Here is a 16,231-nt window from a genome sequence, read left to right as displayed (position 1 = left end):
CTGTTTGGCTTTTATCATTGTGCTTGGTGAGACTGGGAAGGACTTTCCAAACCCCGCTAATTGTTGGGTTTGGGACTTGCATGGTGTATTCTGTGCAAGTTCTTTAGGTTTTTTTGCCGTCGGTGCTGTTTGTTTGGAGTGCAAATCGCGAGACGAATGAGTGAATGTCGGTGTTTCAAAAATGTATTTGGGCGATGAATAAAGCTTATGCCAGAAGATCTCTTCCTGAACACGTAATCAGTAGTTCCAGCGCAGCTTTACGACCTTGAGTAAACAATAATGTAGACCTAGATGCCCATGAAAAACCCTACCGTCCCCAAAATAGTCGATCTTCCCTATAAACCAATTGAATTTTGAACAATTGAAACGCTTGATATCTAACAGGATATTATAATTGAAGAAATAAACCTTTGCACCCGTGCACACAACCGAGCGGATATTTTCTGGTGACGCGATGTGTCGATGAAATCGAAATAGAAATGGAAATCGTTGCCTCCCCGTTTCTCCCCCTTTTATCATGATGGTATTCATTGCTCTTCGCAATCATTCGTCTATTCCTCGTCACCGATCTGCGTACACAAGTTAGCGAGGCGAACTTGACAAATCCCCAGTGTCAAAGACAAACCTTAGGAGCAAGGTAGAATCTGAGATGGCCGCTTCCAAGACCGTACTCGACGAGGAGGGGCACCTCCTGCGACAAGCACAGAGTCACCTTGTTGGAAAGGTTGGTGGCCTTGCAGAAGTTGACGAGGTATTTGAGGGAGAAAGTGAGGGCGACGGGTTCACTGAGGGAAATGGAGACGCTCTGCTCAGGCTTGTCGACGTTGCTGTGCTGACGGACAGTGACCGAGCCGCTGCCGATGTCACCCTGGCAGGAGAACTTGACACCCTCCTTCGTGGCCTCGATGACGACTTCGAAGATGTTAGCTTCATTCTGCAACAACTCGTCTTTCTCGATGCTGTTCCACATCAACGGCAAGGAAGCATACCGGACTCGGAAAGAGCCATCAGATCTCTGCAGATGCGCTGGAACTCTGCCGCCGGCATCTCAACCGTAGCAGCGTACTCTGTCTCGGGAATGGCCAGGTGTTCTTGGTCAATGTCCATCAACTTGATATCGTACTCGCTCAGTCTGTCGGTCTCGGCACTCTCGAACATCAGGTTCACGGCATCGGGGGAGTCCTCAGCCTTGAGGGTGAGGATGTCTTCATTCTGAGCAGCCCGCAGCACCTTGGTCAGGGAAACCAGGTTGATACCGAGGGCAATGTTACGGTCGCAGCGGTAAGGAGAGAATCCTTCAGCCTTCAGCAACATAGAGACAAGGGCAACATGGGAGTTGTCCATGGCTTGCAGGGAGATTCCGGAGTCATTGCAATCGAAGTTGCAGTCCTGCACGAGATCTTTAATGGCGTCGACGACCTGCACAAGGCGATGTCAGCAACTATGCGGGGTCATTGCTGGATTGGAACGGAGATGGTACGTACGCGCTTGAGAAGGCTAGCTTGTTCGAGGCGAGCTTCCAACACTATGAAGAAATTAAAATCGCGATCAGGAGAGGATTGAAGACTGGCTGTGCATACTCTTGGTGTGTAGACGGTGGTGCAGTGAGTGTTAGGACAGATTAAGATGAGTTTGGCGGTGGAAACGTTCTATACAGAGGTAATTTTATCAGTGTGTCTGTTGAATTGAGAGTGAATTGATTCGACAGCTGCAGAGGAAGACGTACAGAGGAGAGTCGAGAGGATTGCTGGGTGTGTCTTGAGGTGGAGGGAAATTGTCTGAAGGAGCAGAAAGTGCAGCCAAGGTCGCGTTCGCGGGTTTCTTATTCCTACTAGTGGGGAGGCACGCGTTCGGGTCGCGTCATACCGTAGGTTGATATGACCCTATGCGGCTAACCTTCCGCCTGAGGCAGCAATGGCCTCGACTTAGCCCCCCTCAGGGCTCCTTGAAACGGGTGCCTACAATAGGTGCCACTGGGAACGGAGACCCAATAAAGGAGACTACTTATTATTATGTCCTTTCGTTAGGATGTGCATGATATGTACACAAGGCAATTTATGCTTGACAAACGAGATACACTGACCCTGGCCGTACTGGTAAAGGCTGTTCAAAAGAGTAAGTAGTACACAGTAAGAATATGCAGGCGAAAGAACAGTGAAACACATAGTGTACAGCTGGAAAGAGAGAATTAAGCACTGCAAGGCTTCGAGTAAGTGAATAAGAATGATAGAGGAAAGCTAAACTGAATGCAAACCACCCAAGCGCCTGTGACACCAGTCCACTCTATACATTTTTGGGTATCGATTTGCATGATTTGCGGGTTAGGTTCAGAAAATCAGCTCCACACTTGAGCAAAACTCCGAGAAGAATTATGTGCAGGGAACGAAGAAGGAATGAGCGGCCGCAAGCCGAAGTAGCAGTTGCGTCAGATATGTTCTGGTTGCGCCAGTCTCAAATGCTCGTAACACGCTTCGCGTACATGGTGCGCGGTCTCTGCTTGATGACCATTTCGAGCTCCTTCAGCATGTTGGTGTTCGCATCAGCACGATCTCGTAGAGCGGCTTGACGCGCCCTGTCTTCTTTGACGCGGGCGATGCGCTCTTCTCTGGTCATGGATGCTCTTTTATTGCGAGGCGGGAGAGCAATCGCTTCAAAAATCTCTTCCGCGTCATCTGCATTCTGGACGATGAAGGAATCGGGTCTTTCTCCGTTCAAAGCCCTGAGTGCATCTGCCGGGCTCCCTTCCACAGCCGTAGAGCCCCCAAGGCTAGGAGTGGGTGACAGGGGGATTTTGATTCCACTCGGGGGCCGCGAATAATCGGGGTTGGCTTGTCTGTCTAGTGCGCTTGCCAGAGCCGACTTCCCTGCTTCCCATTCCTGAAGCAGACTCTTTATGTCTGTACCAATAGATTCATACTGAGGAACGAGGGTTGCCTCAAACTCGCTAGGATATGGCCGTTCGAGGTTTGCGCTTGAAGCTTCTCTGAGAATATGCATCTTCGCATGCAGAGCCCTTATGCCCTGTGACAGAGAGTTGATCCTGCGATATTGTGCACGCAGGTTGTCTTTGTTAGGCGAGGCCGTGGGTAGGGGAGAAGGAGGGATAGCATCGGCTAGAACATTTCAGATTAGCTCCGGGAGCAAGCATTATACCGCTGCCACACTTACTGTCTTCTTCATTCAAAATGCTGGTCATTTTGTGTGTATTATCCCCGGTCACGTTGGCCAGCTCCCGCATCTGCTCAACGGCAGTGGTCCATCTTGCAATGTCCGAACCACCCCCATCAGCTCCAAGAGCGAGAAGACAGCAGAAAATGCTCTTCCTCACGATATAAAGTCTTCCGAACAGTGTCCGCAGCGCCCGCAGTGAGTATTGGTCTTCGGTCGCTTGGTCGTCATATGATCCTTGTGCCTCTATGAGCTCCTCTTCGGAAATGTCATAGATGTCGTAATATTTAGCCAGGTTTGCGCTATCGGTCAGAGGCTGCAAGGTTCGTTGTGCTTGAAGGTATCGGCCTAACATGAGGTGAAACGATTCAGATACTGTACGTCGAAGTCTTAAGCATCGTCGTGTCTGCGTCTGGTCTTCGAGTCTGCTTATCGGCGGCAGAGGTGTGCTTCTGTGGAAGAGGTCAAAATACGCCATCTGCAGGAGCAAGAGAGGACAGTCACTTACATGCGGTAGCCTCTCGAGACCAGCTCGACTTCCTGTATAAACACGACCGACGCCGAAGCAGCGGAGTCAAATCCCTGGGCATTGCCAATGAATGCCGCAGCTGCATCAACGGCTTGGTGTCGCAAGTACTTCAACCATTGTCGCTTCGCGAAAGCGTAGAACAAGACTCCAATGACGGGGACCAGTACCAGCAGGACTCCCACCTTCCTTGGATTCAAGCCCGATGCAGTTTTCGACCGACCCCAGTGCAACAGCCAAGCGATGGAGAAAGACGTTGAAGCGGTGACAACTGCCCCTTGTATGCCAAACGTCGCGGAAATCGAGGGAAGGTCGGCAGGGCGCGCAGTGGACAGCACATCCGCGGCTGACGTATAGGAAGGCGCACTGTGCTCGTTCAACAACTGGGACGCGACAATAAAATAACCGAATTGTTCCAGAAACCGCTCGTTGTCGCTTCGTCCGACGCGTGAATTCAAGGCAGACTGCAGGAGAGGGATTTGTGTCAGATTGTGACCGATTCAGCACCTCAGGACCGATGGCGTCATACCGTGCAAGCATCATAGAGTTTACCCAAGGTTGCTTTCTGTCGCAAAGCCTTCTGATCGAGTGGCTTGGGAAGTTTGTTCCGGATGCGTTCTTGAAATCTCGAAGCCCCTCGTGGGGCGAAATCCGCCGCGGTGGAATCGGAGAAATCGTCGCTGTGCTCGGTCTCCTGAGTCGGCCAGTTCGGATCGTGCTCGCCCTCCCCTGACGTAACGACGAATGAGACCTTGGGACTTCCACCAGGCTGAGTGTTGCCGGACTCACCTTGGAGATATTCAGCCAACGGCGAGTTCTCATAGACAAGGGATTCCATGGTCGGTAAGCATTCCGGAGATGTGTAGCGGGTGAGAAGGTGGAGCGAGAGGGAACGGTTACACCGGGAGGCAGCGCAGGTTAAGTGTCACAGTTTCGAATACAGATACCTATCTGTAGTTTATCCGGCGCGTAAGAAAACCAATTATCGCAAATCCATCTCCGCGACAATCCAATGGGGCGCGTGGTAGAGTCAAGGGAGAGAGAGGCAGGCAGGCAGGCAGGTAGGTAGGTAGAAGAGTGTTGGATAATAATCAACGAGGATCCGGTCGGGGGCGAGAGAAATCGGAGGGGGGGGGAAGGGAAATGAGAGTGAAAAGCACTAGCAGTGCTAGCATTGAAAATGGGAAATCGAGGCGTGTAAGGGAGGGCGAGTAGTGGATACTTTGGACAGGCACAGGAATAGACTGGAGACCGGTGCACTTTTAATGACGGGCGAAGATATACATAGCACAGGCATAGCACAGGTTACCCCTGGCAGATGGAGACTAGGAACCAAAGAGTGGAAGAGAAGAGAGAGGGCCACGTTGAAGATCAGACCATGTGTGTGTCTGGGGAAAAAACTAAGGAATTTAGGCGCCCCCCACCGATTGATGCGCTGCACAAAATGGTCGATCAAGCCAATCTCGACCCTTGGGCTTTTGGTTTGTTGATTTTCTTTTCTTGTGATTCGAGAGATGAATATATTGACCGATAACGACATTCAAATTATATAGTCGGCCCTGCGCAGCATTTATCTTTCTCAGCATCGAATGCAATCCCAACCTGTGAACTACTTCAACTGACCGAGGCTCGGAGCTTTCCTGAGTTAAGCAAGTCGCCAGTCCGGCGTTGGACCTCAGATGCCAATATATTATTCCTTACTGCCTATTGGAGCAGCGGCTTGTTTCATCTCGCTCGAATTCGAGGCAGCTCACGGAAGCCGCCGGCTCTATGTCCCATCGACTAGTGAATTTTATGAGCAGAACCAAGTTGTCTTTCGTGGACACAAAGTGATCCATCTGGGGACTCTAGTCTACTCCCTATCTTAAACCAATACGTTTACGAATTGCCAAACACCACTTCGAAATCCGGTAGCATAGGCAGTTTTCACCAGGTTGGCCACGGACATTGATCTAGCTAGAGTTCCGAGCCATAATTCCAGGGTCAAGTATACTGAGACAAAGATCGCGAAAATGTCTTCTCTTTTTCTAGGAACCTCGGTAACCCAGCACTTTTACCTCCCAGAAGCACCATAATTTGATTATAATCGCCATTGCCTTGCTCGACGCACATGCACGCAGAGGATCATAGTGACCTTGGCTGGACCCTTCTTACCCAGTGCTCGTCCCTTTTCCGACATGATGCACATGCAACTTGACGTGTCCTTGCATCGACAACTTTAAATATGCCAAACAAGCTCACCAGTCGAAACCGTAATCATTAATGGACCTGGGCTCGAGCTTCACCTGAAGCATTATTCAAGGATGAGTGGCTTATAACCGTTGAAACCCATTGTCGATAGATCTCGTTCTGGCGGGTCGCTCTGTCTTCGAGGGATACGGGTGATGTGTGAATGACTATTTCAATTCAGTGCTATCTGTGAATGAGTTGCATACACAATCATGGAAGTACCGTAGCCGTTGCTGTTTGTTCCCGTTGTATGCAAACAGTCCCTGGTTGAATGCGGAGTGGCAGCGTGGCTGCCTGAGGTGTCTGATCGCGTTGCGCCGGCAACTCAGCTGTCAACATCGCGTCCCCATACCTTGCATCCAGACCCATCCCATCCCAAACTTCATCTCATGGTCAGCTTTTTTATTTAATTTCGAATTAATACGTCAGTACGCTTTCTGACGTGTACCTGCGAGTCACCTCCCAGGTATACACCTGCCTTCCTTCGACGCGTTCCCCTTGACGCAGCGCGGCCAGAATTTATTTTCATGATCAAGCATGTTGACCAGTCAGACTCATTAGTGCAGTCTATACAAAAGAGCTTGCAATCATAGCGATTCTATTACAACATATCTGTCTCAGCCTCCAAGCGAAATTGTCCCATTCTTTTCCAAGATGTCAAGCTACATCTATGATGCCACAACCCCTTGCCCCTCGCGGCTGAGGATTTCGGCATCTGATCGAAGCAGCGACAGAAGCTCGCTTGATAGTCTCTGGGACAGAAGCATCACCAGCGGTGACTCAACCGAGGACATTGATTTCACGACCGAGATAAGACCCTCGGTCCTGACGGGCGCCAAACCCAGACGGAAAACTCGATCGAACGCGTCCTTCATGATCCATGATGACCACGAGGTGGATTCCGCGCAGGCCGCCCATGGACCGAGAAAAGAAGTCACCGCGACAGCTATCCATTCGACCCGCAAGAAGTCCTTGCTTGCCCAGCCGGCTCAGAGATTCCGCTCGAAGGTCAGCTTTGTCGCTAGCCCACAGAGACAATCACGGCGCTCAGAGGGAGTCATCACGATGTCGCAGCAGCAAAAGAGGCAGGATCAACTTGAGAATAATGAGCTTCTGACGCAGATCAATGGACGGAACCAGGGATTGCAGTCCAAGGATACCCTCAAGAAAGCTGTCCGTCGTAACACGATCTACATACCCCCAGATGATACTACAGTCGCGAGCGTGTTCATGGGCCCACTTAGCCCCCAAAAGACCGCAAATGTGGAAAGCCTTCTTCGGGAGGACACGCAGATCAACAGCTTGGAGGCACAGATCGCACGGAAGCGACAGACCAAACGGTCCATGAACCCGACCGCGCAGCGGGCACCGTTGAACCCTAGTTCGAAAGTTCTCCAGTGTGCTAATGTTCATGTCGATATGCCTGGCAAGAATGGTGGGAAGGAGAATATTCCGCCTGGATCAATCCTCGTCGGGACCAAAAAGAATTTCAAATACTCGAAGGTCGATGAGCTGTACGAACGCAGGCAGAAAGTTGCTTCAAATGAGACCCAGGCTCGCAGAGCAAAGCACACCTCAAATCCAGTCAAGACGGTACTAGCTTCCAAGACAAGCAACCAGATCATTAGGCACGCAGAGGCCGAAACCAAACCAAGCGAGCCAGAAACAGAACCGACTAAGAGACAGTCGATCAACGTCAGCAACCAGACGCCATATTTCGGTCACAGTGCTTCGCAGATCAGAGACCCAAAACTTGACACGTCAGCCACGAGCTCAGGTGCGGGGAAAGCAAGTACGTTGCATGGCCTGGGTGCGAAGTGGCTGGTGAGAAGTTCTTCTATTATCCCTAACGATATCACGAAGCCGGAATTGTACGAGGATGACTGGCTCGGGCACCAGGAGATAGTATTGACTCCACTTCTGAACGAGTTATTCAAAGGCAACGATAACAACTCAGGGTGTGCAGATGCCAACAGGCTCAGACAAGAGCTTTTAAATCTATACCAAAGAGCTCCCTTTACACAACTGCAGAAACGACTCAAGGCATCGTTATTTTATGGTGCTCTGAGCTTGCCAAAGGATGCACTCAGTCGTACTAATCAGATTTATCGAGATTTGGGCCTAAAGCGGAAGTTCCTGGACTTCTGGGTTCATACCTATGACCTGGAGGCTTTAAGAGCAGCACTCGAAGTGATCACAGGGAGAGCCATTCCAAGCTCGAAGCTGGCCGCGGGAGGTAGAGACGCTGCCCGAGAGAAGGCAATGAAACGGAAGTTAGAAGGCTTCTTAGACGCCTTTCTCTTGCAGAATCAGGACATGGAGCGGCATCCTCAAGACCGTGAAGGAGATGATGGAGATATCGCAGGACGCGCATACCGCCGGACCTTTCTTCGAAGCGTTATGATCATTGTCCTTCTGGACCAATCCAAGCGATGCTCGGGGTCGTTGCTACCACATCTTCTTTTCCAGCCTTCATCCTTGCATAAGTCCTCCACTGCTGTATTGCAGGCGCTAGGCCAGCTGCTATTGCCATCATGCGGCGATATTATCAAGGCACTGCATCATTTAGATTGCCAGCTGTCGTATGAGCAGCAGCCCTTGGCGGAGTACGAATTTTGGATAAGCAATATTGCTGTGGATCTACGTGATGGAGTGAAGCTGGCACGACTTGTCGAGTTGTTGGTTCTGAAACCAGCTACGCCTGGAGAAGTCGGGGATCAGAAATGGCCATTGTCCAACAGGCTTAAATTTCCCTGCGTTGGACGAGCAGTGAAGCTGTTCAATGTGCAAATCACCTTGGATACATTACGTTCAATCGATGAAACCCGACAGCTTGTTCACATGGTGCGTGCGGAAGATATAGTCGACGGACACCGTGAGAAGACCCTCCAAATTCTCAGTGGGCTGGTCAGTACTTGGGGGATTGACAGGCTCTTGGACTGTGGAGAGCTGAGAAGAGAGGTTTGCCGTCTAAAGACGAAGACTACATCTCTGCCTGAACACTATGGCATTCGAGGACGCGGATCTAGATTCCTTGGATACCTTGGGAGCAGCTTGCAACGAAATTAGGCGCTTGCTCAAGGGGTGGGCCAATCTCCTGGCGGAGAGCAACGGACTACATCTCGAGAATTTCAGCACGGATTTCAGCGATGGGAAAATCTATGAGTGCATTGTCAATGAGTATGGAAACATACTCGACAGCGATGAGCATCTGTGTGATGACAGCAAGCGAGCATTTGCCATGGAGTCTCGCTTACGGGTTTTGGGTTGTAGTGCAGAGCTCGGTGAGTTATCTATTCGACAACCCGGACTGTTTTTGCAGCGACTAACGAGCGTCCAGTACGAATCATTTGCCCACCTTCTGGTGCACATATCCCTGACACTGACTTCACGATCGGAGTCCTCGCCTTCCTTTGCTCGCGAATTCTATCCGCCACCAAACGCGCACCGCAAAGCAATCTAGAAGACAGAGGCGTCTAAAACAGTATACAGCCAGAGACATGGCCTGAGAGCGCCATGCGCAGATGACACTGGGAACGCTGGTCAGAGAATAGCCCGTTCTATTTCTACACGGCTTCTTATCTATTGGTAGAACTGGAAACTACACGAGGAGCATGAGGCGTTTATCACGAAGGTCTAGAGGCTTCTTTATTGAGAATAGGCTCGAGCCTCAGAGGAGACATACCCTTCCGAACAGATCAATCTGAACTTCTTTCTTCCAAAGAGAAAAGCTTGCATCGGGCGGAGTAGAGGCTTGAGCTTCAAGGCCGGTCTTGTAGGCTCCAGATAGACTGGCTAAGAATGACGGTACATGAAAGCAGTCGTCACTACAAAATGAATGACTGGTAGTATTCTTCCACCGACTAGGTGATCAGCAGGCCCGTCTGCAGTCAGGCCGCTCATTTCAGCCTCGCGCCACCATCAAACGAGCCCACCACAGTCGTATATAGTGAGATGCCTACAAGGAAAGCAAGCACTTACGGCTTATCTCACTCCACGGCATCCCCGGCCCAAGGCTAGACTTCGAGGCTCGACCGGCCAGCCACCACCATCGAGCGCAAAGCTCAACCTAGTCATTCCTCCGTATCCCCACGGAGCATCCGGGCGAACGGCAGACTAGCTTTGTATGATTTCCGCTAGCCTGATCGTGTAAGACGCCTCCATACCAGGCAGCGCCATGTATCCCCTGCAGAATCAGATTGGTGAAAGATATCAGTATACACGGATGCGCAAACGGCTCCTTCTCTCACAATACAGCTTAAATGCCACTCCTATAGCCTGGGTCAGCTTATATCCACTCAGTAGTCGAAACCGAGCTGAGCACCACCGGGACCTTTGCCATGTGCATGGGCTACCGTGCTGCAATCGGCTGACTGGCGGCTCAACGGTGTGGCGCCCTCCGTAGGTTAATGGCGCATGCGTGTTGTCTCCGATGCGATGACTTCTTTTTCTCGCTGCGGATGCGGATCTGGAGGGTGGAGACGCTCTGCATTACATCTGCGATGGAGCTGCTCCTCACTACCCACGATAATGCTCTATATAAGATCGGGCCGGCTCTGCGCAATTCGGCGCCCGGGATCGCGGTGCTGGTTTGGAAGAATGAGACTCCGCTGTGAACACCTTCGGCTGAGGGAGTGAAGTTAGGTATGTGGTTTCATGGGAGGTGTTTGGAGACTCTTCGCGTGTTGGATTCACCGAGCGACATTGTGTCTTTTCGGTAGTGGCTAGAGACACCGTCTATTGAATGGTATGCTTCGGGCTGTGGGTTGTATTCGACTTGGGAGGTGGAGCCCGAACTCGAATTTACGTTGTAGGTCTATCACTATTGATGGCATTCAAGGTGCAGGCCTAGGTGGGATGTGGAGGTTGATTTGGGAAAAAGCATAGACCGACGCAGATTACTTCAGTCAGTCCTAATCGAATATATCGTGATATGGAAATGACCCATGAAAGGTTCTATCACAGATCTCAACTCCTGGAGGCCGGCCTACAGAGTGAGCCTCTAGTATTACATGTCTCGAGTCGCGCGCAAGCTTGAAAGTCCCAGCTGAGTCATTGGGAGCGATCGTCTCATGTCGCAAACATGCACCTCATCTCTTACTCCGTATGCCCATAAGGAATCACAAGTATAGCATCATCACTTCTCTGGAGTACATACCTCACAGACCGTGATGTCACATAACTTCCTTTTCTCGAACTCGAGCTTCTTCGCCTAGAGGATACATTCCCAAGGCAGTAGCCATGTGTAGTAACACGTTCCTAACCTCTGACACAAGATTATATCATATCATACCTTACCGACCACCGAGCTCTCGAAAACGGAAAGTCGAAACAGAGCAGTAATCAAACATACGGTCGTGGGCGATTACAGAACCGCGATAAAAATAGGAAGCCATCCGTAATGATAGGCAACCGAGTGACTCCTTCAGCCCTGTCTTGTCTATCGATCATCGCCATCGCCACGGGGAGAAAATAACTCGGAGGCCTATAGCAGATGACATCAGAGGGTCACATCTCTCCGAATGTGATTTGGCTGACTGACTTACTAATGGACTAGCACAAAGCAACAAACCCGGTATAGCCGGAGATCACAGCCACCGAGTGACTAATTATGTTAGTCAATTAACTTAGTTAGTTAGAGCGAAAAAGGCTTGAGTTACTAAGTGAGTATCTCAGAGTCAGAACTGCAAACGGGAGGTGTGGCAGGCCGATGACGTAGCCTTGGTGGTGTGTTGTTTCGGGGCCGAAGATACCCGCCACTCTTGCACTCGGGCTACATTCTGTTTCTAAACGGTGGTGGTGTTGTTGTTGTTGTTGTTATGGTTTCGGTGATTTGATATTGGCGTAAGTCGAGCTGTATTATGATATAATGGGTTGTGTCTACCAATACAAGGAAACTTGAATAGCAGATCAATCGACTAAGTGACAAAATGCGGGGAAAGAGAGACGAGAGAAGTTCGACCTTCGAGAAGTTTGCCTCAAAAGGGCAACCAACTGACAACCCCGTACGCCTTCCACTGCGCGGTTCTTTTTCGGTCTTCCCTCTCTTGACAACCCGACATTAGCGGGCTGCACTTGACTCGATTCGAGGGTTAGGAGGCTTGAGGTAAGCTATCTAACCACCCTCCATCTCGCCTCGATGTCTGTACCTGTGCTGGGTCAACCTTAATTGCACAGACCATCATTGGACAAGACCAGGAATCCCAGATACAGATCGCCCGCCTCATGATCGTTACCCGTCGATCGCTGGTGCGGAGAGGGAGGAGAGCGCGTTGGATATCATCCGAGCATGCATTCTGAATTCACAGCACAAGACCGACGGCCCCGACCAGTCAGTTAATTAGGTCAATCACTCAGTCCTGGAGCGGAGATCACAACTGCTCATTCCTCTGCCTTTCCCCTCCCATTTGGGTCAAGTCGCAATGGACGACGGCAGTGCTGGCGACGTGGTTCTTGGCCATTGATAGTCCCTGAGACTACCAGACGCATAGCATAGCCTCATTATCTGGACTAATAAATCGATCTTGCCCCTGAACAGTGCCTATCCGACGTGTTCATGCTCAATCCTTCGCAGTGCCAAGAACCAGCTATGCATTATTGAAGCAGATGATCGACGGCGATCCTCGTCCAAATCAGGAACTCTCGGTCCTCCTATCGTGAGCCATCTTCCTCCTTCTCCCTCCAACTCTGTAACGTCTTGGCCAGACCGTGAAGGCATTTGGAATGGGTGGATCTTGGCATCACTTGGCCGCGCGACCAACTCAAATCGAACCGACCGGCGACAAATCGCACCTAGTAAAGCAAGGCATGGAGAGAAGAGGAATGTGATCGAGAGCGGAGTTACGGGATAAGTCGGTAGCCGGCGGGGGAGAGACGTCTCTATCAGGGAGCGGGTGCATCTTCAACCGGCCAGACTCTCTTTTTCGGCGCGCTCTCCTTCCCTCTCTTCCCGCGGCGGTATCATGGCTGTGTGCCCTCTTGGCGAAAGTGAGCTGCTCCGGTCGTCACACCAGAGGGGGGGGCGAAGTCATCGGACGTTGCCAAGCAATGTCGTGGAATGTTGCCGTGGCCGGTCAGAGGAGGAAAATAGAGTAAGGGGCGGTTGGACGGGGGGGTAACCTTTGCTTTTCAACCCAGCATCACCACCGCCAACTGATCGCGGCATGGAAGGAGACTCAATGTTTCCCCCCCTTGGCACTCTTGGCGAGGAAGTCTTGGCTCTCTCAGTCGGGAATTCATTGAGAGGTGCGGGTGATTCTCTCTGTCCCTGTGTGTCTTTAAATGGGGGGAGGACGGACGATCACAAGAGCCTACTATGCTATGTATGCACTGCGGAATCCCTCCCTGGAAAGAATGTCATCATCCTCCCCCCCATCTCTATTGTGGCATTGGCGTTGACACATTCCAGATGGTTACCAACTATGGTAGGATTCCGGACGTGCAGTCGGACCCGGCAGGACGGTCACCCAGGCTTAGACTTTCTAGACCTCGCTTCTGCCACTCTCCTTGGATTCATGTCGAGTTCTGGGCCCCCAAGCAAGGGTGAGGTCCTCCCATGTGCGACTTGGGTTGTTGACCATCAGTGCAGCAGCGGCAGCTGGCCCAGCAGCTGAAGCAACGATCTTATCTTCCGTGTATCCAACTTACTGTACATGGTATTGTATTGTGGTTACGGCGAGTGAGGGCCAGGCCGGACCTTCACACCTGCTGCGTTTCAAGATGCAGCATGGACGACCTTCTGAATCCTTCCATGAAAAGAACCGAACATGCCACCCACCCGGTGGATTCGGAGAGACAGGTGCGGGTTGCAGCTGTCATGACGGCAGCCTCGCATACAGTACATCTGTTAGCTCGTTAGGAAGCTAGAAAGTTTGGGGAAGAAGCGAATGATTCGACAATTAGCGCAAGAGTAAAAAAACGCTCGGTCCATCAAAGAGCATCAACGGGACGAGAGAAAGAGGGGAAGGGGAAGGGAACGGGGGTGTCAGAAAGCAATATGCGCCGGGTCGGCCGACCCTAAAGCGGTTATACGGGATCTCAAAGGCTAACCATCAGACGCAGCGATTGCCGTGCCGGACGGCGTGTCTTGGGTTTACTCGATTTGGGGCGTCGTGCATCAGGAGGGAAAAGGGCCGGTGCAAATCCGCGAACGAAGTTCTTCCGTTGCCGGTGGAGAGGAAGAGAGGGCGAGTGGACGAATGAGCGAGGCGAGAGGGAGAGGGAAACAAGAGGCAAGAATAGGGTATAGTGAGCCATCGTTAATGTTTCCCCCTCCTCTTCTCCTCCTTCCCGATCCCCAACGAACTCCTACGGAGTGAATGAAACGACAGAGTGCTTTCGTGCAGTGCACTGCACACGGGGCTTAGTCTTACTGAGGTAATTAAATCCCTCATACAATTTTTGCCTTACGGCCGACGTCGGCCGTTCAGCTTCCAGCAGTACTCCGTTGCCTTCTGTTGCCAGCACCAATAAGATATGGGCTATACCCCCCCATTCATATGTATGAGATGCTGTAGTGTATGCCACTATGCCTACTTGCTCCCTAGTTAGTGTGGGTTTGTAGACTAGTGGAGGGATGGTCGCTATTCAGTAGTACTAAGTACTCGATAAGCCCTGTCAAGTTTGAAAGTTATGCTATTCTTATCCTCCTACATCGAGGAAGATCCAGGAATTTGTTCGTGTGTGTTCAGAACATAAAGTCACCTCCCAACTTATGCATATTGCTCTAACTTAGTTTGGTACTATGCATCTCTCTCACTGTACACGAAGTACTCCGTAGCAAGAGCGTACAAGCTCACAAGCGAACCGAAAAAAAAATACAAAAGTACCAAAACACACATCCGATGCTCCAGTGGACTCTTCTCCCTTCTCCTTGGAGTAACAAACTAAGTAGACAATTGCATTCGATCTGCTTTGCTTTGTTTGTTTGTCGCTTGCATTCAGTCAAACGACCGTAAATTGTCATTGATCTCGTGAGTCGTGACTTTTGCTTGGGGGGAGGAATCCACTTCACACGCACGACAATCATTTAGACCGTTTCTTCTCTCTCTCCGTCTCCACTTTGGAGTGCAATGGTCCGATACAGCTCGATCCCCACCCCACGTCTTCTCCGAAAGGCTGGGGTGATTATCTTCGAGTACGTAGGTTTGCTGGTATGGTGGCTGTTTCGTCTGATAGAAGCTGCCACTTAAATGGGTGGTGGACTTGTGGTTTCCTCTTCTGGGGTCCCGGTGACTGGGGACTGGTTTTGCTGGTTGGGGGATGCGGATAAGCCTGACGAGGGAGAGGTGGTGGTGGTTCTAAACATAGTTGTTGATCTGTTAAGTGAACAATAAGTAACTTATTGTAGATCATCCTGACCGTTGTTGTCTCAACTTTCAAGCTTGGTCGAGGTTTCGGATCTTGTTAAGTTTATTCTTGTTGTAGTAGGACAATGTGGTTAGTAGGTTAATATTGCCGAGAATTCTTGATGTCGCCGACTACGGTACGGTATGGGAAATTAAATCCTCCGCAATAACATGACCCCAACCCCAGGTTTAAGCATCATGATGATAATGATGTTAATGAGAAGGGGATAGAAAGGATCCCGTGTCGCTCCCCTCCACCAGGAATCAGGATTAAAAACTCTCTTTCCACTCTTACCCCCCCGAGCCGTGCGTGGCCCGGTAAGCCACCATGCATCTCTCAAACTCCCCTCTCCGGGGACTTTCTTGGTGTTGTTTATTTCTCCTTGAATTCCAGTCTATTTAACCTCGGGATTACTGTAGGCAGTGTTCCCGGGCGAGCGGGCTCCGTCTCTAGACTTGCTAGCTTGGTGGTGGGATCTGGGACTTCACATTGCTGCCTGCTAACTACAGTTGTAGTCTGCAGTCTGCAGACCCTGGTTTTACGGCTACTGTAGTGTAGGATTGGAGGCGTACAGTAGCAGCAGCAGTAAGACTCTGGGGGTTTCAGGGTCTAGATTGTGGGGAGGGATGGGGGTGATGACGCTCTCTTACTCTGTCTGGTTTGTTTGTTGTGAAAGTGGTGGTAGTCTACTGTATACCGGGGTAAGCGGAATCCTGAGGGTGTAACTCGGATGAAACTGGTCCTGCCCCCCTCCTCCTCTTCCTCTACGTTCCTTCTCTCTACCCTTTGTGTTGCTGTTGTTGCTGTTGTTGTTCTTCGTATGATTGGATGACGGGACAGGATTCGCGGGATCGGATCGATTGACTTGGTGAGGCAATTATTGGAGTTTTCTGGTGGAAGACGGGCCCCTGCCACTTTGGATAGTTGTTGTTGTTGTTGTCGGTGTCGGTGTGTGTGTAT

The 16,231-nt window shown here is 50.8% G+C and overlaps 3 protein-coding genes across 3 annotated transcripts; 2 read left to right on the top strand and 1 right to left on the bottom strand.

The window, feature by feature from the left end:
• Nucleotides 1-297: 297 nt before the first annotated feature.
• Nucleotides 298-5,010, bottom strand: BO97DRAFT_445206 (proliferating cell nuclear antigen). Its single transcript, XM_025698520.1, has 10 exons — nt 4,484-5,010; nt 4,224-4,423; nt 3,677-4,158; nt 3,169-3,620; nt 2,480-3,113; nt 2,084-2,103; nt 1,485-1,525; nt 990-1,419; nt 626-912; nt 298-569 (listed from the first exon to the last, which is right to left on the bottom strand). The coding sequence occupies exons 1-10, from the start codon at nt 4,530-4,532 to the stop codon at nt 552-554; spliced, it is 2,613 nt and encodes an 870-aa protein (XP_025548849.1). The 5' UTR covers nt 4,533-5,010; the 3' UTR covers nt 298-551.
• Nucleotides 5,011-6,577: 1,567 nt separating this feature from the next.
• Nucleotides 6,578-9,604, top strand: sha1 (putative calmodulin-binding protein Sha1; the record flags this gene model as incomplete). Its single annotated transcript, XM_025700113.1, has 3 exons — nt 6,578-8,884; nt 8,940-9,207; nt 9,264-9,604. 3 exons carry the CDS (start codon nt 6,578-6,580, stop codon nt 9,401-9,403), a joined length of 2,715 nt encoding a protein of 904 aa, XP_025548848.1. The 3' UTR covers nt 9,404-9,604.
• Nucleotides 9,605-12,863: 3,259 nt separating this feature from the next.
• On the top strand, nt 12,864-13,748 carry BO97DRAFT_157813 (uncharacterized protein). The gene has a single exon (XM_025690206.1). The coding sequence runs from the start codon at nt 13,087-13,089 to the stop codon at nt 13,534-13,536; it is 450 nt and encodes a 149-aa protein (XP_025548847.1). The 5' UTR covers nt 12,864-13,086; the 3' UTR covers nt 13,537-13,748.
• Nucleotides 13,749-16,231: the final 2,483 nt, after the last annotated feature.

This window comes from Aspergillus homomorphus, assembly GCF_003184865.1.
Source record: "Aspergillus homomorphus CBS 101889 unplaced genomic scaffold BO97scaffold_35, whole genome shotgun sequence".
NCBI classification, from domain to species: Eukaryota; Fungi; Ascomycota; class Eurotiomycetes; order Eurotiales; family Aspergillaceae; genus Aspergillus; species Aspergillus homomorphus.
Note: the sequence above shows the minus strand (reverse complement) of the source record. Positions and strands in the feature narration are given on the sequence as shown.

Coding starts and splice junctions, on each gene's coding strand:
- BO97DRAFT_157813 (XM_025690206.1), top strand. CDS start 13,087: ATGGAAGGAGACTCAATGTTTCCCCCCCTTGGCACTCTTGGCGAGGAA.
- BO97DRAFT_445206 (XM_025698520.1), bottom strand. CDS start 4,532: ATGGAATCCCTTGTCTATGAGAACTCGCCGTTGGCTGAATATCTCCAA. Junction 2,104..2,479: donor AAGCAGAGACCGCGCACCAT/GTACGCGAAGCG, acceptor TCTTTTGAACAG/CCTTTACCAGTACGGCCAGG. Junction 1,420..1,484: donor AAGCTAGCCTTCTCAAGCGC/GTACGTACCATC, acceptor CGCCTTGTGCAG/GTCGTCGACGCCATTAAAGA.